At 46.2% G+C, this 20,240-nt stretch overlaps 2 protein-coding genes across 3 annotated transcripts in view; one reads left to right on the plus strand and one right to left on the minus strand.

The window, feature by feature from the left end:
• PIAS1 (protein inhibitor of activated STAT 1) overlaps nucleotides 1-8,988 on the plus strand; it is a 96,569-nt gene extending 87,581 nt beyond the window's left edge. Inside the window, exons 12-14 of the mRNA XM_045822263.1 lie at nucleotides 2,400-2,542; nucleotides 4,351-4,388; nucleotides 5,020-8,988. Of these exons, the coding sequence (XP_045678219.1) occupies nucleotides 2,400-2,542; nucleotides 4,351-4,388; nucleotides 5,020-5,313 (475 nt within the window). The 3' untranslated portion in view covers nucleotides 5,314-8,988. The remainder of the gene's footprint in view (nucleotides 1-2,399; nucleotides 2,543-4,350; nucleotides 4,389-5,019) is intronic.
• A 2,612-nt stretch (nucleotides 8,989-11,600) lies between these two features.
• On the minus strand, nucleotides 11,601-20,112 carry CALML4 (calmodulin like 4). Of its 2 annotated transcripts, XM_045822265.1 has the most exons (5): nucleotides 19,674-20,112; nucleotides 19,528-19,558; nucleotides 16,610-16,750; nucleotides 14,756-14,944; nucleotides 11,601-11,901 (listed from the first exon to the last, which is right to left on the minus strand). In XM_045822265.1, exons 1-5 carry the CDS (start codon nucleotides 19,806-19,808, stop codon nucleotides 11,804-11,806), a joined length of 594 nt encoding a protein of 197 aa, XP_045678221.1. In that variant the 5' UTR covers nucleotides 19,809-20,112; the 3' UTR covers nucleotides 11,601-11,803. The 2 variants fall into 2 exon arrangements, with proteins under 2 accessions (XP_045678221.1, XP_045678220.1); XM_045822264.1 differs by lacking the exon at nucleotides 19,528-19,558 and having other exon boundaries at nucleotides 19,674-19,782.
• Nucleotides 20,113-20,240: the final 128 nt, after the last annotated feature.

A 20,240-nucleotide genomic window follows, 5' to 3' on the forward strand; every position in this document is an offset into this window, starting at 1 on the left:
ATTTGAATATATTTGCAGTTACTTGAAAGGTAAAGTTGCAACAGTAAAAGCACAGTTGTCATGAATGTAGCTCCTGGCTTGTTGGAGGAATTTGACTGTTTCAGGAATCTTCATAATGTAATCAAACATAACAGATTGGTATTTTATTTTCACTGTAGAATAGCTTATCTCAGCATAGACAGAAATAAAGACATTGGAAGCAATATTAATCTAAATAAAATGAATATTTAAACACTAATCTTACTTTAAATCCTACTTTATCAACATTTTTACTTCTGATTATATGTAAACTATGCAATAATTTTACTGTCTGAATATATATTTTTCCCTTAAAGGAAACTTTTTTGAGTGTTTAGAAATCCAGCATTTCTTCTTTGGATATTTACGTTGCTGTTTCTCCAAATATAACTTTGTTTATTTTATTTGGAAATTTACATTAGATGCAGTAACTACTTCCTGAGCTTCCCAGTGCATAATTGAACCCAGACATAGTATTTGCAAATGCCAGATCTTTCTCTATTTTCAGATAAAACAAACAGCCTGAAAGTTTATGACATTTTGAGAAAAACAATGCCATATTCAATACTAGTGGCCATTTTACAATAATGGCTAGCCAATGATAGAAGCCTAAAGCCAGAATATTATATTTGTTATTGTGTATTGTAAAGGGGGGAAATGCATTTCAGAATGTTACTACAAAAAAGGAAAGAACTCAGGTGGGAATTAGAAAGAGGAAAAATAGTCAGTAAATGTAAAACACTTTGCTGTCTTCAGCCACTGAGTGTTGAGTATTCATCCAGAAATTCCCTTTGCTGTTCAGTATACCGAGATGTTCAAAGACTAGCATTTCAGCTGCCTTCTTCCCTCTTGTAATCCCTTAGGCATTGTCAGAGGAGACAGCTAATGGAAAACAGTACTTTTTATAGATGCAAGAGATTTAATTGTTTCCATTAGATGAAGTAATTTAATGAAGCAAATGAGAGTGTATTTTATGTTTTGTATCCCATTCATAAAATGTGGTAGATGGTCATAACTGAAACTCAGTTCCTGGAACTCCAACCTTAGAATCTTTTGAAATATTCTGTACCACTGAAATTTCATTTCCATACCCCACATACTTTACATAAAGTTTTAAAAGCAAAAGATAGCCTCTTTATGCTTTCTCTTTTCTTTATTTTCTGTAATTTACCTGTTCGCCTCCTAACGGTTGGGATACCGTATGATCCTTGTGTTTGCACTGAGGGCTATCAGAATTATTCTTTTTTCTTTTCAAAATCATTTTGATTATTTTTTTTTCTTTTTCAATTTTATTTTTCTCTCCTTTTTGCTTTGTTTTTGGTAAAGAAAAAATTATTTGACTACTCAGCTACTTAAACATTTCACTCTGTTCCAGAATTCAATTTTTTTTTCTTTCTTCTTGTTGTAGTTACACTGTTCTCCCTTTAAAAAGTCTCCGTACCTGTTCATTTTGGAACATCTTTTCTCCTTGTCTTGTTGCCTTCATTCATTCAGCAGGCTGTTTATGCAGACAGCGTGCTGGTGACCGTGCAGGCCATTGGATATATATAGCAAGATAAACCGTACCTAGTTTTTGTTCTCATAAAGCTTACAGGTCTTTGGGTCAGCTCTTCACTCTTCACTGATCAGATTACTGCATCCTCCTGTCTTGCCTGTGTGTGTTTTCTTTGCAAGGACTTATGTGTCCTTTTTACTCGCTGACACTCCAGTACTTATTTTTAAAAGGTTTCAGAATATCATCTGCTGTAAATACCTTTCATACTCCATTGAAGTAGCTCAGCCATACCTTCTCCCTGCTTTCTGAAAGTGTAGGTTATTGTATTTTGCTGTGTATAATGAACACCCACGTTATTATACACATTATACATGGGATTATTATGCCCTAGCTATAATATGTAATTATTATACCCATGTATAATGTGCATTCTTGTTTTTCCCTCAAAAATTTGGGCAGAATAAGTGCACGTTACACACAGCAAAATACGGTATCAGGATTGAATATTGGATACCATTGCATCCACCCATTTTCTCCTAATAGCCGCTGCAAAGTGCTAGTAACTATACAGATTATTTCCTAATACAGTCAGCCCTCTGTATCTGCAGGTTCCCCATCTTCAGTCTACAGTTGTTTGAATTCACAGATGTGGAACCCACGGATACACAGGGCCTACTAAAAAGACTTGGGTATCTGCAGATTTTGGTGTCCGTGAGGGTTCCTGGAACCAATCCTTGTGGATACCAAGGAAACAACTGTAATTATAATAGTCAGAATTATATATTGCTTTTCTTTAGCACAAAAGTTAGGACTCATTGTGAGATGCAACTCCTTTGTTAAACTTAAAAGTTCAAATGAGAATTATGCAAACCTTTCCTTCTTCTAGCATATTAAGTCTTCCACATCAAGCATCTCCAGTGTCCCGCACCCCGAGCCTCCCTGCTGTAGACACAAGCTACATTAACACATCTCTCATCCAAGACTATCGGCATCCTTTCCACATGACACCCATGCCTTATGACTTACAAGGTGAGTCACCAGTTCTTCAATATTGTCACATAGCATTATGAATGCCTTTGATTTATATAGTCTTCTGGGTGCGTCTAAGAAAGAATTGAAAGATTGGAGGGAAGGGCCTAGACCTACAGAAGAGGTCATAAAATACAAATCCACTTCATTGTTTGTACTTTTCATCAATAGCCAGTGTTTTACCAACAGTGGCAAAACTAATGCAGTGATCTTTAGGTTTTTTGAACTTCAAAGAAGTCTACAAGTTGTTTTTGGATGACTTCTGATGTGCTGATTTGAATTATGATATTTATGATACTATTTTTTGTTTCCTGAATCCAGTTATGATGCAACATGTATGCATTGTGGGTAACTGTGTCGTATTATCTTAGAGGTAATGCAGAACTGAAAAAATTGCAAGGTTGTAATTTTTGTCCCAGTGAATCTGATTCTTCTTTTTTAAAGTAGTTTAACATGCATTATACTCATTTGTACAGTGTATTTTGAGTTCATAGTATATCATTTACATTATCAAAAAGAATTATAAGTTCTCATTTATAATTTAATAATGTGTACATTATGCATATAATCTAAGAAAATTTTTCTTTTTTATTACAAAAAGCCACATAGGCTCATTGTAGAAAATTTACTACAAAGTGGAAGTTTCCCTCCACCCCTCCCCAATAGAAAAACTCAGGCCACTGGTAAGGAGTCTTGGGAGCTGAGATAGTTGAGTGGACTTTAAGTGATTATAACGAAAAGCCTGTTCCACCTCTATCCAATGGAATTTTCTGCAGTGATGGAGATCTTGTAATCTAACTGCCCAATACAGTAGCTACTAGCCACATAATTATTGAACATTTGGAATGTGGCTAGTATGACTAAAAAACTGAATTTTTGTTTTATTTAATATTAGTAAATTGAAATAGCCAAATCATGTGGTTAGTGGCTCCTATATTGGTCAGTGCAGCCCTGCTTTTCATGGAGCCCCCTGCAGGTCTTCCTGTTGTAGTCTGTCCTCGTGTAGTCGGTGGGTCCCTAAAGTGTTGGCGTTGCGCTCTAATTGTTATCTGTCTTTGCTTGCACTTTCCCCAAGTTTAGATGTCATAAACGAGGCATTTTACTCACGTTGGTTTACTTGATCTTTGTTGCATTACTCATTGGGCAACAAGGCAGGAATGTGAATTGGAAGGGGCGGGCCTTCCATGACTCCCTGGCAACCGGGAATCAGAGCTGAGCCTTCTGTAGTAGCCACTGCCCAGCAGCGGGACACCCCCTCAGATCTCGTCTCCCCTCGTACCACTGGAGACTCTTGAGTCAGAAGATGATACAAATAGTGGCAAGTAAGCAGATTTGAGAAAGAGAAAGAAAGTATGTGCTACAACTTGCTTAACAACTTTCACCTTCAAATCTTCTCATTTACAAAAATGAGGACAACAATGAACATACCTCATGAGGTGCTTGTGAGGAGGGAATTAGAGTAGATTGAGAAGTTACTGAAGAGGAGTCAATGAGAGCATTTGGTGAAAAGGACTATGTCGGTTTAAGGGGCCAGTGCTAGGTCTAACAGGGCAGCTATGGCCCGGGTCCCACAGCAGAGTCGTGGAGAGAGAGGACAAGTCGTTGCTTACGCTTGGACTTCAGGCTTAGTACTCTAGAGAAGGGAGGGATGTAAAGCATTCAGCTCAGTTCTTCATGTTTAAGTAAAATTCTAAATGAATTAGAATTAGCATTTAAGATTTTGTATATATTTTTGAAGTATTGGGGCATTTGGGAGAGTTTTTTTGGTTTTGTTTTTCAAAACTGAAATAATTCTTTTTCTCCCACAGGATTAGATTTCTTTCCTTTCTTATCAGGAGACAATCAGGTATGTTATATGAAAAAAACTATGGTTATTTTAATTGTATATTAGAATATTTAAAAGTATAATATGTAGCCAAGAGAAAGAAAATAAATTTCCTTAGAAAGTCCAGAGTAGTCATACCCATTACTGTATTATTAATGTTTTGTTTTAAGAACTTAAACAAAAATTCCTTTGTCAGCTGTGCCTGAGTGCATAGTAAGAACAGTGTCTCTTTGTTGGTTTCCAGTACTGTTTTACAGTGAAACAGAGAAGAGAACCATATTGACTGATAAATTCTCGGCCAAATATCTCTATAAGAGAAAGTGGGTAGACGTCCTCTTTTCTGCTACTTCTGTGCAGTTTGGAAAAAGAATTTTGAAAATTGCTTGCAATACAAATTAAAACAAAAATACAATTAAAAAAATGTTTTTCTGTTTCAGACACAAAATGTCTCAGGATCAGTGATGCAGTCATTTCATAAGGCCATTTGATTTTGCAAAATGTTTTATTAAGTATTTCAAAAACACTAGAATCTCGGAGTATATTTAAAGCTAGGATTTTGTTCTGCTAAGAAGAAAGCTTATGAATTTATAAGTATAATTACAAATTTATAAGTATATTACAACATTTGCTTTGTCTTTTCTCTCCTCCCTAGCATTACAACACCTCCCTCCTTGCCGCTGCGGCAGCAGCGGTTTCGGATGACCAAGACCTCTTACACTCGTCTCGGTTTTTCCCGTACACCTCCTCGCAGATGTTTCTCGATCAGTTAAATGCAGGAGGCAGCACTTCTCTGCCAACCACCAATGGAAGCAGCAGTGGCAGTAACAGCAGCCTGGTGTCCTCCAACAGTCTGAGGGAGAGCCACAGCCACACCGTTGCCAACAGGAGCAGCACAGACACGGCGTCCATCTTTGGCATCATACCGGACATTATCTCGTTGGACTGATCTCCTCGCCCGTGCTGCTCTCGCCCCACCCCAGGTTAAATGAACTTGGCAGAAAGGAGAGGACTTTATGCTATGTTTTACCTTATTCTGTTTAGAAAAGTACACAAGTGTGTGGTTTTTTTTCCTTTTTTTAGGGAAAAAAATTAAAAGAAATGTACAGAGAACAAAACTATATTTTCAGTTTTACTTTTGTATATAAATCTAAGACTGCCTGTCTGATAAAAACACTTGTTAAAAAAAAAAAAAAAGGAAAGAAAAGGAAAAAAGAGAAAAAAAAACAAGTACCCACAAACCACCTTCAGTTCAATTTTTCTGGATTCTGAAGATTTTTTTTCACTATTTGTCCTATGGTTTTGGTTTTATTTTACTTCAATGGCATTATTTTATTTGCAATAACAGAAAAGGAATTGCATGTATGAAGTTTTAAATTGTGGGCTTTTCTTTGTTATGGGGAGGGGCCTGAGGGGATAGTTTTAATTTCCATTTTTCTAAAAATGACAGACTTGGGTTCTGTTTGTGTGTATGCATACTTTATCCAGCCTTAAGTTATAAACCTCATCTGTCCCACTGCATTCCCTGTGTATCTCCAGGACATAGCTTGTGGATGTGCGTGTTCAGTGTGTGTGTGTCTGTATTTTCCTGTCATTACTGTTCCTTCTCCCGAGTTTGCATTCAGTTGATAAATCAGTAGCCTGCTTCATTTAAAGTGCTCCGAAGGTCTTGAACTCATGTAGGAGCATCTTTATTGACTATCCCAATTGCATGTTCTCCATCACATACGCTCTTTTATTTGCTAGATACCCCTGAGAATATGTTTTTAGAGATTGAAGTAAAGCTGTCTGGATAAGGAGTAGGCTTAGCAGACCTGCGAATAATACACTTTAGTCTAGTTCTTTATTCTAAATTTGGATTGCCAGTATTATGCACTTAAACCAAGTCTGTGAACACCTGCTTTTTTAGCCACAGCGTAACGAGTTTTCATGTAAGATCTTCATACCAAAGTGGGGAGTATAAATAGCATAGTGAGCCCTGTTGGGTGTCTTGTGCAGCTGACAGAGGTAAGGTTATGTCACCTCAAAAAAAAAGGTCAGTTACCCTAAAAGTATATTCTCTTCAGAAAATACAATGCCCCACACGTGTCAGTCTGTAGGAATCTGCTATCTGGTCGACAGCTGAAATTCAAAATGGGCTTGATTTTTAGTCATTTTACTCTCTGGTTTTGAGTGTACTTATTTTCTCAGTTGTTTGTTTTATTTTTTTTTTCTTCACCTTTTAAAGACAAGCATGACATAGGAAAGTCAGTTTTTTTCTTTTAGAATTCGTGGATCAGCCTGACCTATTCTTACTAATAATGGAACATGTAAATATATTGAAAACTGTTTTTCAGAAGATGAGTGAGGGTTGGAGGGAAGGAAAAGTGGTTCTACTTGTGTTCCAAAATCGTCATTAGAGAAGGTATCACGTTCTCCAGGTAATAACTGAAGGTGTGGGAAATATTTTTTAGCTGATTGAGAGGTTTAGCAGGTTTAAGAGAGAAGATAAAGAAGGGGCATAATGATTACCAGTTTCCCAGACTGGGTTTTTATATCACAACTGTTACTGTTCTCAGAGTTGATGAAGGACCACCTTTGTGTATAACATTGTCATTTTAGACCTTGCAATGGTAGCAAAATGACGTGTAATCCAGGTAGACTTCAAGATGGCTGTATCTTTGGTTGTATGATAAAATTAATGGTTCACATGACTATGTGGCGTCTGAAAATAATATGTTTCTTACAGCATCTCTCTGTCACTAAATTGTTGACTTGAATTTTGAAAAACAAGTTGGTGTTGATATGTATATGTGTGTGTGTATATATGTATTTATAGACAAGTGTGTGAGTGACAAGTGAGTTATATAGTCTTCCCCAACGCATGTGTATTCCACATATACATGGCTGAGTTAGTCACTAAACAATTTGCAATAAAAAAAGATTTATTGTTGGTTAAAACAGGAAATAGTTAAGTTTTCAAATGAATCGGGTGTTATGGTAAGTGAATACTTTAAGAACTCTCATTGCCATATTAGGCTAATACCTAATAGTATCATAATTTGTGTCTAAATTCGGATTTGAATAGAAATTACTTAAATTGTAGGGAGTTGCTTCTTATTTTACATTACTATAGGAAACATTTCTATTAATTCAACTACCTAAGATAAAATGAATAGTTTATTTCTGTTTGTTCTTTTTCTTTCATTGGTGTTAAGTGGTCTCAAAATTCTGTTCAGTAACTTTGTGTATGATGCTGAATTACAAACTCTTTGAATAATCCAGTTGAAAATCCGTCCTTCTACTTTCTTCAGCCCAGTTTCGGAGAGGGTTCATTTCCCCTTAGAATCCTGCGTTATACCTCCCCACGGGAAGAAGAGGTAATAGGGAGAAATAAATGTCTGTCTAGTTAGTGGCTTTGGTCATGTCTCCACAGGAGAAACTAACGGTTCATTTGTCTCTTTTAGTTCCTTCTGTACTCCAAGGAGTGTGCTCCCTTCAGTTACTGACCTTTCAAAATGTTGACAGTAGTAGTAGCTGTTACTCTGTTGGTCTCATGGCCAATATTATTAGACTTTCATGATCTGTAGTAATTCTTAGTAGAGTCAAGCACTGCATCTTATCTTCTAAGTTGTTTTTTTAAGTGTATGGTCATTTGATCTGTTTATTCCATAGCCCACCCTCACTCCCATTGACATGCTGTTTGTGGACAGAGAGCGATTCTCAGAATCGTGAGGCAGGTTGTTGGCAGCCCCCCTGCCGCCCTCTTTCACGGCGGGCGTGTGTGTCTGTGTTCCGTGCGGCGCTGGTGTGCCGCACGTTTGGTCAAGTAGTTGGTTCGGCTAGCAGGGCTGGAGGAGCTTTTAGTTATTTTGTGGGCATTATTGGGCACATTGTTTTAAACAGTCTGAACTTTAACCACACCATGCTTGGTTGACTAATTTACTTGGAACATTAAAATTTTTGTATTATATTAATTTAGACATTTTCACAAATCTGTATCATTACCAACTTAGGAAAGATTCGCTTTTAAACTTCTCAAAATTGTGATATCTTGGCAGATTTTCCTTTGAGTCAAATGTCTGAAACTGAATGAAAATATGTCCCAATTTTAATTTCTAATTGTTAAAGGAACGCTGTTTTTAAACAATTCCAGTTTGAAATACATAAAACACTTCAAGATCTTCAGAACTTTAGAGCACATTTGAAATTATTTTAGTAAGAATTTTGTTTTATCCGTAAATGTTGAGTTCTGTTTTTTTTTTTTTTTAATTAAAAAAAAAAACAAAGCTTAGATTTCAGAAACAAGGAGGGAGAATAGCTGGTGGTTCCAGAGTATGCTGCTGTTCATTATTCAATTGACAAAGGGGAAAATGTATATAAACAGATAAAAAAGTTACCATAAACTCCATAAACTTAAATCTGTGATTCATTGCCTTAAGACTTTCTCTCTTAGAATTTCCATACCGCATGCCAAACCAGTAAAATGGCTTTTAAAAATGTATAGTAGACCAATGTCAGTTTGTATAAAAGTACCAAGTGAAGATATTTATTACATGCATTGGAAAAAAAATTGTTTACCTATTGAATGTTACCTGTTTATGTAGAGCTCTTTAGATGTAATAAAAGAAAAGCCTTCAGTTAATTTGTCTTCTCTAAAATGCACCGCTGGGGTACCAGGGGGCAGGCTCTGAGGAAGGTGGTAGGCTCTGTGCTTCCAAGGCACTTTCATCCCGACATTTCAAAGCATGACAAGTAATTCTTTTGCAGCATGCTTTGAGGTAAGTAATGAATGCACAGCTATCATTCCCTTTTCTTACCGAAATATGGCTAGCTTTGTAATGAGCCACAGCATCTGCTTAGTATTAAATCCATTTAGTAATGTGCAGTTTGAGAGCTAAGGGCAATGTCACCTCTTTTGTAAATAAGAGTGGTGCTAGGTGAACCAGCTGGAATTTTAGGGATGAGCATAAAACCTGGACACGGGGTGGTATAACAGCCTTTCCTGGGATAGAGGTGTAAGTCAGACACGTCATAGAATTCTAGAGTCCTAGCCCCTGAGCACCCTTAATTAGGGACACTGAGTCAGTGGAGATGAGCCCTAGTTTCTCATGACCATTCCACACCACTAATAAGTTTCTGGCAAGCTATACTTGAGGCAAATGAGATTAATACAAGTTGCTTTAAAACCATATTGGGGCCATTCAGTGATCAAAACAAAAAGGCTTTAAGGGAAAGTACCCTCATCATCAGATCCCAGAACTTCCTTGCCCCGTCCTATCTAATAAATCAAAGGTATCTACTGTCTAATCCTTGGTGTTCCGTATTGGCTATGTAGAGTTTGCTTCCTAAGGCCCATAATGAGTTCAGAGGTGTGGGCTAGGACCCGTGAGCCCTGCCTGAAAGTGAAATAAAGCAGTTCTCTGTGGGTCATCAACATCTAACCAGACCTCGAGGGGATTGACCACAATGGTAATGAAGTGTAAGCACCTGGGCCCCTTACTTGCTGTGGCCTCTCGTAGGGGCCTCAGAGCAGTCCTACCAAATCTGTATTTCTATTTTTATAATTCTTAAGGTTGCCAAAGCATACAAGCTCAGACCATACAAAACCTGGTTCTGTCCCTGCACAGTGAATCTACATTCCCAGCTGTGTGATCACAGCTTCACCCACTGGGTTGGTTGTGCCATTTGTTGCCTACCCTCCAAGAAACCTTTCTGTGCAGCTCCTAGGAATTTCTCTCGTTGGTAATTCCACTGTTGGAGAAATGAAGAGTTCTTTCGCGGGACTTCGGTGTGGTCTGAAGCCCGCAGCATTGTGAGACAGTCGCACGAAGACTGACTGTTGTCCCCTGCAGTTCCCCTTGTGCCTGGCCCTTCGCTGTGTGTCTTGTATGACCTCCCCCAAAACATACCTTCCTCAGTTCGATTTTCTTTTGCTTCAGCCACTAAGCGCCACTAGACAAAGCCATGGCCCAGAGAGCCCAGTTTTGATACCTATAAGGACAGAAATCGGTATTTAGAGCTCTGCCTTTTCTCCCACCCCTCAACATGCCAGTGTGGCTCCAACCCTTTTTTAGGGCAGTGCCGACTCGGCCAGTGGACCCACAAATTGAGTCACACAGGCAGCACCAGCCTGGCACCTCTTGGCCACATAACTCAGCCACTTCACTTGGAATTGCTCCCAGCAGGGCTGGTACTCCTGCTGCTGTCTCCCAGGGCTCCTGCTGTATCGTAGTCATGTCCTGTTACATCCCCTTACTACTTTCCATCAGCCACGGGGAAATGGCTTGAAGCTGTGATCAATTTGACCCACTTGAGCTGACCCATCCTAGGTTTGTGAACCTCTCTGGTAAGAGCCCGGGAAAAGCTGGAACTTCCGACAGAAGCACCAGAAAGGGACTTTGAAGTTCTGGGAGACCTCGTCACATCTGGTTTGCTTCGGCTTCCTTCAGTGTAGGCTATACAGGCAGATCGCTCTTCCCACTGTTCAGCTGAGGCTGCCTTGTTTTGCTGTGAATGTTTCCATCCTACACTCACTTGTTTTATTTTGTTTTTATTTAAAAATGTATGTGTAAGAGGAAAAGGGACAAAGAGGGAAAGGAACATCAATGTGAGAAGCATCGATCAATTGCCTCTCCTGTGTCCCCTGACCAGGGACTGAACCTGCAACTCAGGCATGTGCCTGACTAGGAATCGAACTGGTGACCTTTCATTTTTTGGGATGACGCCCAACCAACTGAATGACACCAATCAGGACAGTATACTTGGTGTTTATGAATGAATCTCAAATGTGTCGCTGTGTGTTGAGATAGGAATAAGGATTTGTAAGTGGCCCTGTGGTACTGCAAAAAATGTCGCCACAGTTACTTGTGTTCTGCTTGGTGCTGTTTCTCAGCCAGCACTGGCTTTGTCTTGGAAATGTGGAAGCTGATTCCAGCACCAGATAGAGAATGTGGCCTTTTGGGTGATTGCCCTTCTTGGGAGAAGCACTGCCACGGTAACTCAGGATTGCACAGTGTGCTACAGTTTGCAAAGACGCTTTTCAAGTCATTATTAACTCAGACCCTCCTCACCAGGCTCCCTGAGGTAAGACATAGAAATCCAACTTTAGTGAAGACCCCGAGGTGTTGAGGGGCAAGATGATTTGCCCAAAGTCAGACAGCTGGGAAACGGCGGTCAGGGGAGGAAGCCAGGCCCAACTCCGAACCATAGGAGAGGCCTTTTCCTCGCTGTAAAGGGCCGACTAACAGCAGTGACTAAAATTAATAGCAATCTTTTATTAAGGACATGCTAATTCCATGGCCAAAATCATTTCATTTGCTCAGTGAGCCTCTGCTACAGTTAGGCGATGTCATCTTGCTGCCCTGCTGCCTCCCTGGAGTGAGAGGAACACTTTCCTCGAAAATTCACCCATCTGACTTTCCAGGCCCGGGGAGGCTTTCTTACAATCTCTTCACTACTCAGTAGTCTCGTACTGGGGTGACGATCTTGTGGATAAATTCGTCATACTTCACTTTGCCGTTTGGTTCGATATCTGCTTCCCTGAAAAGATCATCCACTGCAATAAATCACATGAATGTTTCAGTTCAGCTTTACTGCTACGTTATAGGACATCGAGTTCCTGGGGCTGGGCTCCCCAGAGGGCTTCCCTGAGTGTCCAGCTGTCTGTTCACAGAGACCAGGAAATAAGCCAGCGGACAGAACAGGACAGCCCACCCCCCACCCTGGGAGACCACTGATAGAATTTGCAGTTCATTGGATTTTCTGCAGGGGCCGGTGAGGATTCAGCCACTGAAGCCTCCTTGTTTCGTTTTGTTCTTTTAATGGCCTCTGTCTCCCGTCCCTATGTTTCTGGAAACCTTCAGCGTGGGTTTTGCCCCCCAGAGCCCACCCTCCCAGCTGAACGGCACCCTCAGCGGCTCCGCCCTGGGCCACCCTGACCTCCCCTCCCAAATGGGCATGCCCCACCCTGGGAGAGGGCTCGGTGACAAGGGGTGTCTGCCACCGTCACCTTTTTAAAAAAAACTTTGTGTTTTGGAGGTGGAGAGAGTATGAGAGAAAATAAATTCAATGTGTCTAAAGCTGAAAGGGTACAAAACCGCCATTGTTTTCTGACGTTGCTCCAAAAAAATCACTTCATTTACTTGTTTCTTCTGTTTCTGGATTCCTTGAACAAAATACTAGCTTGTCCCAGATCTTGGCAAAAAGGGATATTTCAGCGTAAACTTCTCCACAGTGGCCTCTTGGGGCCAACATACCTTCGGCTCTTTGAACGATCCTGACCCTTCTGCAGAAACTGTCTCACTGCCCTCTGTCGACTTCCTCAGCCCTAGATGTCCCCAGTGCATAATTTTGGACTTAGAAAAGACCCTGTGATTCTCTGCCTAACCAGCCTGCTCTAAACTCTAATTACTGTGCTCTGTGCCCAGGCTGATGGGGGTGTTGAATATTTTTAGAATGTTAAGAAGAATGTAAGTTATCTTCATGGAGAAACTTCTACTCACCAACCACTTGGTTCAAACCACCCCAGTGGACTGGTCCAACACCAGCTGCCCTGCCAACCCCTGAGTCTCCTGCCTGGAAGAGGGACCACACTGGGTAGCCAGGTGGCAGGGTCTGCCTGCTGGGTAGTATGGTGGACCACTCCGAACCCAGAAAGAATCAGGGTGCTGGAGTCAGCCTGTCCCAGGCCTTAGAAGGGAGGCCTCCCTGACAGCTTTCTCCAGCCACTCCAAGGACACTTCTCAATAAAAGTGAAGGTTTTCTTTGTCACTCAGGGTATAGGACTGCTACTTCTAGCATCACCTTTCCTGTCTCCCACAGCCAAAGCAAGGGAAATTGGTTTCCCAGCTTGCTGGGAACACGCTGCCATTTTGGGGCGGGGGTGTGGGGGTGGTAATGTTTCTTGACTGGTTAAACAAATAAGAAATGTGTACGAGTTTGGGGCCCGTGGTGTTAACTTCAGACAGAGATCATTAACCGTGAGAATTAAGGCCCCAGCTGGCCCTCCCTGCTAACCCTCCCCCTGGTACATGAAAGGCACCCGGGCAGTGTTCTCCGAGCCCGAGCCTGAGAGGGAGGCAGAGCCCACGCCCCCCTGTCCCCGTGAAAACAGCCGCAGTGAGAGCGAGCGATAGCTGCCAGCCTGAAAAAGCAGGGGGCGGGGGTGGCGGGGGGTGGGGGGGCTGATCTGCCTTCTGCGGCACTATTTTTAAGTGCTTTGCGCTGTGCCTTTGTGGCTGCAGATACAATCTAAGCAGTCGGCTTTATAGAATGTTAGCTCTTGGAAGGACCTGCGGGATTGTCTATTGTAACCTCATTTTTTTCCCAACCAGGAAACTGAGGAGGGTGGGAGAGGTGAAGAAACCCATCTGAGGTCCTCCAGAATGAAGGCGAGCCAGGATTCAAATCTAATCCCACCACAACCTGGCAACCCCTCCACTGGCTTGTTGTGGTCTAGCCAATGGCTGAAGGGCCGACTTTGTCGAAGCCTTTTCCTACCACCTACTGTGTCCTAGCCCAGGGGCCCCCATCCCGATCCACCCCTCCACCCCCCACCACCTGTTAGAACCACAGCAGGCCCAGCAGCCCGAGTGGGAATCCAGCCTCCTGGGTCAGTGGGTATAGACTCTGCTGGTGACTCGAAATGGCTGCGGTGGCAGGATTGGGGGGCCAGTGAATGCCAGCATTGGGGTGGCCCTTTGCCACGTGCAGAGGGCTTTCCCGGAAGACCCAGGGCCCTTGTCCTGCTGGGACGTAGAAAGGCACACTGCGCTGCTGGGAGGTGTGCGTCAAAGGCCTCTCACAGGGTTCTGGGACCAGAAGTCCCAGTAAGGGCCACCACGGACAGCCCTCTGGAAGAGCGGCTGGAGCTGGCTCAGGCACGAGGGGAGGGAACAAAGTAGCAGCTCAGTTGGGACACCCTGCATCAGCAGCGACTTCAGAAGACAGCTGTGGCGAAAGAAAAGCGCCTGAGCTGGCCCGGGGGCGCGGGGGCTGACACGCATCTAAGAGACCTCCATGCACCTCCGGCTCTGCTGCCGCAGGCCGCTCAGCTCCCCTGCGACGTCGCCAGTATATATAAGAGGGCTCTAGTGCTCCCGGGGGGTGGCAGAACTCTGAACAAAGGCCCACAGTGAAAGCTTAAACTCAGGGTGAGGCCCAAGTAGGTCCTGGCTAGGACTCCCCAGGCCTTCCCTTCGACTGGCTGGACTTCTCCCCTGTCACCCCAGCTCCCCCAGCTCTCCCCTGGGCTCCAGGCCACAGCTCACCCACCTCGCCGTCTCGTCGCAGCCTTCTGTGGCACGCATGAAACGCAGTGTCTGCGCAGTCCTGGTGGTGTCACCACCCCCCCCACCCCGCCCACACACAGTCCTCTCCCGCTGTGGGGGAAGAGGGAACCAGGCCATTACCTTCCTTGTGGGTGAGCTTCTCCCCCAGTTTCGTGAGTTTTGACCGCAGCTCAGACGCCATGATGTAGCCTTTCTTCTCCTTGTCCGCCATCAACATGGCCAAAAGAATTTCTTTCTTTGGGTCCTCTTGTTTTATTTGTGTGTGCATAATGGTCAGGAAAGTGGAGAAATCCAGCTCTCCATTTTTGTCTAGGAAATCCCCAAACAGCGGAGTGAGCAGGAGGGAAAGGCTTGCACTGGGGAAGCTAACTTGCCACCTCCCCAAGCCTCCCTGGCCAGCTCGAGGGCCACCTGCTTCGGGGGTGGGGAGGCATGATGGTGGCAGTGGTCACGGTGAAGAGGTGCGGCCCTTCTGCTGAGTTCCTGCCACAGACATGCCTCGTTTCATCCCCCCCGGCCCCCCCGCCGCATTCCTCAGGGACTGTGGTTATCACCATCCCATTTTGCCCACTAAGGAGGCGGAAGCTCTGAGTGCAGAGTCACCTCACAGAGCTGTGGCAGGTCCAGGATGGAGCCCCACCTCCTCTGCTCCCTTCTGGGTGCTTCTCTCATGCCCTGAACTGCAGGGGAGTACCTCGATGTGTGCGCCCCCTCTAGCAGCCACCACTGCACCTTCACAAAGTTGGATAGGTGACCCCACCTGGGCCCCCCAGCCCCAGTCCTGGCTGGGCTGGTTGCTTGCCTTTCCCCGCACTGAAACCACCCCAGGCTCCCGGGCCCATGTGCCTCCTCTGAGGATGCCTGAGGGGTTCGGCCCTGCCTCTGCTTGGGGTACAACTACAGGAAATTGGAACTTCCCCTGACCACAACTTCCTGTTTGGAGGAGACAGAAACCAGAGGAAACCACCACCCCTTGGAGCTGGAAACAGGGAATCTTTGTCCCTGAGCACACCGTCACTGGGCTCCAGGCTCCAGAGGCCTGCCCTGGACAGGCCCCCAGCACTGCTGCAGGCGCACCGGTAGGGCTGTGGGGTGGCCCCAGCATGTGGTGGGAACCCGTCTGAGAGACGAGGCAACTGAGTTCCAGATGGCTTCCCGATCGAGTGATCCTTCCAGGCCACCCGCTTTCTCTGGGCCGGTCTTTCCTCCCGAGTGTCCAGCTGCCAGTGGGAACAGCCACCCCAGCCTCGCACACCCCTCTTGTTTTCTTTAAAACAACAACAACAACAACAACTTGTTTCTGGTTATAAAATCTTGTATGTCCCCACTGTCAAAAATACAGGAAACAATGATAAAGGGGATGAAAAACCATCCATAAGGAATGAAAATCGCCACCAGAGAGAACCACCTGGCAACGTTTTGGCTGGGTTTCCCCCACCATTCTGTTTCTCCCAGAAGTGGAGAGCTGCATAGTTGTTAGAAGGTCAGTCTTTGAAATCAGAAGAATTGGGTCCCAACTCTGATTCCTCCATTGGCTTAAGCACTTGGGCAAGTGACCCAATGGCTCTGAACCTTGATCTTTACCTGCAAAGTGGTGCCTTCCTCACAGGGCTGCTTGAGCTAAGCATGTGACAAACACTCGGTAAAAGGAAATTGTTCTGTCAAAGCAATTTTGGGATCTCTGTTGGCCCTGCCTCGGCTGCAGAGTTGTGACTGCCTTGGTGGAGGGCTCAGAACCCCTGTTCCGCTGAGTGAGGGTGTCACTAGCTGCTGTGAGGATTCAAGGAAGCCTGAGCGATGCCCAGCACATCTGGCCAAATGCCTCCACAGCTCCCAGCTGGTGACCTCTGACCTGTTTGCACCTCTACCATCTGCACCCACCTGTCCGGCTCCTCCCCAGGGTCCCAGCTGCAGGGCTCATGGCCCACCCACCAGCCCAGCCCACTTCTTCTCCAGCCCTCCCGGCCCACTCACCTATCCCATGCGTCTGCAGATGCCGCTGCGCCTCCCCCGGGGTCGGGCTGGCCCCCAGGCACCTCATCACTACCATGAGGTCAGTGGCTTTTATCTTCCCCCGCTGCTGCTTGTCATACAGGGAGAAGCATTCCTTGTACTCTGCACACAGCCGGGAAGGGAGACTCAGGAGCGCTCCTCCATCCGCTATCCCCACCCCTCTCCCTCTCCTCCCTTTCCTCTTCCCTCCGCCTCCTTGTGCCCACTCCTGCTGTCCCCCTTCCCATCACAAATAAAAATACAGGACTGCCAAGTTCAATTAAACTTCCAATAAACAATGGGCATATGTTTAGGATAAGTATGTCCCAAATTTTTGCATTGTTGTTTATCTGACATTCAAATTTAACTGAGTGTCCTGAATATTTTTTAAATATTTTATTTATTTATTTTTTAGAGAGATGAAAAGGGAGGGAGAACAAGAGGGAGAGAAACATCAATGTGAGAGGGAAACATCAGTCGTTGCCTCTCACACGTGTCCCAACTGGGACTAGACCTGCAACCCAGGCACGTGCCTTGACCGGGAATCGACCTGAAACCTTTTGCTTTGCAGGATGATGCTCCAACCCACTGAGCCACACCGGCCAGGGCTGAGTGTCCTGTGTTTTATCTGACAACCCTATTTCTTCCCTTGCCTGACTCCTCTTCCTCTGCTCCCCCTTTTCTCCTCCCACAAGTGACTCAAACCACGGGGAAGCTCTCCACACCACCCTCCCCACTAGGTCCAGTCCAGGGAGCCCGGGAGCCCGCAGCAAGGTATCCAGACACCCAGGGGAGCTCTGCAAAGACAACTGACGTGGGGAAGGGGATAGTCATGCCTCTGGGTTACTGACAGGACCAGAAACCCCCGCCTTGGGGAAGGCCTGGCAGACAGTGGCTCTTCTATGTGGTGACAGTTATCATTACAGTTACGGACATTTCTGAATCCCCCGCTCCAACCCCAGCCTCCAGGCTGCAGACGCCCGAGCTGACCTCTGACACAGGTCCTGGTCCTGCTCTTTAAGACTCCAAGGGGTTCCGCAGGGTGTTTCCCAGCCTCTGACCAGACACGGCTTTCGGCTGTCTTCCAACCCTCTCTCCCTTGATGGATGTGAAAGGCCCACAGGAGTGGAGGCCTCTAGAGCCACATTCTCACAGCCCAGCAGAGCAGGGTGCCCACCCGCCTCTTGGTCCCCGCTCCCAGCTCTGGAGGAGCAGCGAGGCCAGCAGCAGCTCGGGAAGGTCCCCGGACCCTCCCGCAGAGGCTCCGATTCAGAACTCAGGGTGGGCCGCCACGTGCCATCAGAATTGTTCAGATCACCCCAGGTGGGGCCCCTGCTTGGGGAGGGGTGAGGGTGGGGACTGTGACTGGACAAGCGGGGTCTCGTGCCAATGATGCAGCCCTCTTCCCATGAACTCGCTATTATTCAATCTGGTACGTGGTTGACTATTAAACTATTTCTTACCCTTGTACAAATTATATTCATTAAACTAAAACCTCTTTCAAACCTTTAGCACTGCTGATTGCAATAGGGCCATCTTTTTAACTTTTCTGTACAAATGCAGGGGGTGGTACATTGTTTAATCTTGCATTATTTAATAATGACTGGTTTAACAACCAGCTCTCAAAATGTCTAAAACTGCACCAGCTGGCTCATGCCTGGGTGACACCCCGCTGTACCAGGCCCAGTGGCAGGCACACGACTGACGTCCCCTCTGTCCATCATTCACAGCAGCTTCGGGGGGTGGTGTCATTACACCCACCTCAGAGATGAGAGAACTGAGGCTCAGATGTGCTAGGACCCCAGGCCCGCTACCCTCAAGGCTCCTGTTCTTCCCACGCCAACAGGCCACCCCGTCCAGTCTGTCATTCATTCATTAAACATCAGTGGCTACTTTCTTGGCATCAGACACGGGGTCCAAAGGGAAGTTTGCTGACTTTCCTTCTGGGAGCTTCAGAGAAAGGGTTGGTGAGCCTCGGAACCAGGTGTGGGTGCGGGACACTGAGGCTGACAGCCACACTCCACCGAGTCTCTCCTTGAGACTGGGCGTGAGAGGCCCCTGCCTGGGTCTTGTGCTTTAAAACTTCTTGTTCTGGCCCTGCTCTGGGGGTGAGAATATTAAGGGGTCCCCAGGGAGGTGCCCACCTGGTGCCTACAACCCACCCACTCTTCCTTCTAGACCAAGCTCTGGGCACCCAGAGCTCCGGAACCCCTGCCCAGGTAACCCTCAGCTTGCCCGCAGGGACTTGGCCCCGTGCGGCCTATGCGGAGCCCCTCCGTGCAGGTCTGGGCCCTTAGTTCTGCGTAACCCAGCTGGCCCGTGGCCTTGGGGAAACAGAACTATGCAGGCTTGAAACTGAAACCCTCCTGGGGCCCAGGAGGCCACGGGGCTCAGGGAATAATGTGCTCAAACAGCAGGCAGCCTTGATGTCGGGGAGAGGGGACCCCCCACCTTACAGTCGGGGAGACTGAGGCCCCCGGAGAGTAGAAGGGTGCTGCCTGAGAGTGCAGACCCAGGCTCTTTGCTCTGGCTCAGCCAAGGACAAAGCCCCCTTCTTAGGCGGGCCCTCAGCCCTAGCCAGTTAACTGTGGTTGCTCTCCTTTCCCTATTCACCCCTCCCACCCCCGTATCCAGCTTCTGGAGGAAAATCAAATGAGCTCTCTCTGCTATTCCCCTCGTTTGTAGATCACCCTGGCGGTTGTAACACCATTTCTACCTGTGAGCCGTACCCTCCACCGAGCAGAGCAGCCGCCTCCCTGCAGCAGCGGCCTCTTGCCTGTGGGTGGGCCCAACTCCCCCCTCAGCCGCCTTTTTCCCACCAACAAAAACAGCAGAGCAAATTGCTTAATGAGACCCATATTTTGCTGTAAGTTGCTAATTAAAGAGCAAACCCAACCTACCATTAATTTGGTCCTGGGAAAGAAACTTGGCCTGCAGCAGACAGAGGAAAACAGTCAGGGAGGGACTCCATGGATGTGTGGCCCCTGAGCCCCACCCCCGCCCGCCCAGCCCGGTCAGCCGGCAGGCGACACAGGCCCTCTCTTACCATCTCGGGGGCCTTGGGCTGCACCCCTGGGCTCCCTGCTCCCAGGACTGCCTTCTTGGTTTCCTTCCTCCCTGCTTCAAGTCGAAAGTCCGCCAAGCTGGGTGGAGGCCCCTGTAATAAACCCGCAGCTGCCATGGAGACCAGGCCCAGCGCCAGGGGTCGGATTCCAGCTTCTCTGCACAGCTGATGCCTGGCCAGGCCTGGGCAGAGCAGCTGGTCGGGTTTTGAGAAAACAGGGCTGCGGACGGGCTCCCTGGGGCCTCGGTCCCGCACGGGAAAGCTGAGGCTCTGAAGCAAACGGAAAAAACGTTCCTTCCAGGGAGCCCTCCAGGGACTCCACGAAGGGGGCAGTAGCCCACAGAGAGCCGGCCCTGCCTGGGGCCTCCCTCGAGGGGGTCTGTCCTGTCTCTCTCCCGGGACTAAGTGGGGAGCCGACAAGGTGCCGGGTCCTTAGCATGCTGTCTCATTTAAGAGTCATCACCCATCACCTGGTAGGTGGGGAGGGGACCCTCCCACGATGGCGCAGCCCAGTGATGGCCTCTGCCACCATCCAGTGGTTCTCAGTGT

Source organism: Phyllostomus hastatus, unplaced genomic scaffold, assembly GCF_019186645.2.
Source record: "Phyllostomus hastatus isolate PE091 unplaced genomic scaffold, TTU_PhHast_1.1 phas_scaffold_501, whole genome shotgun sequence".
Taxonomy (NCBI): domain Eukaryota; kingdom Metazoa; phylum Chordata; class Mammalia; order Chiroptera; family Phyllostomidae; genus Phyllostomus; species Phyllostomus hastatus.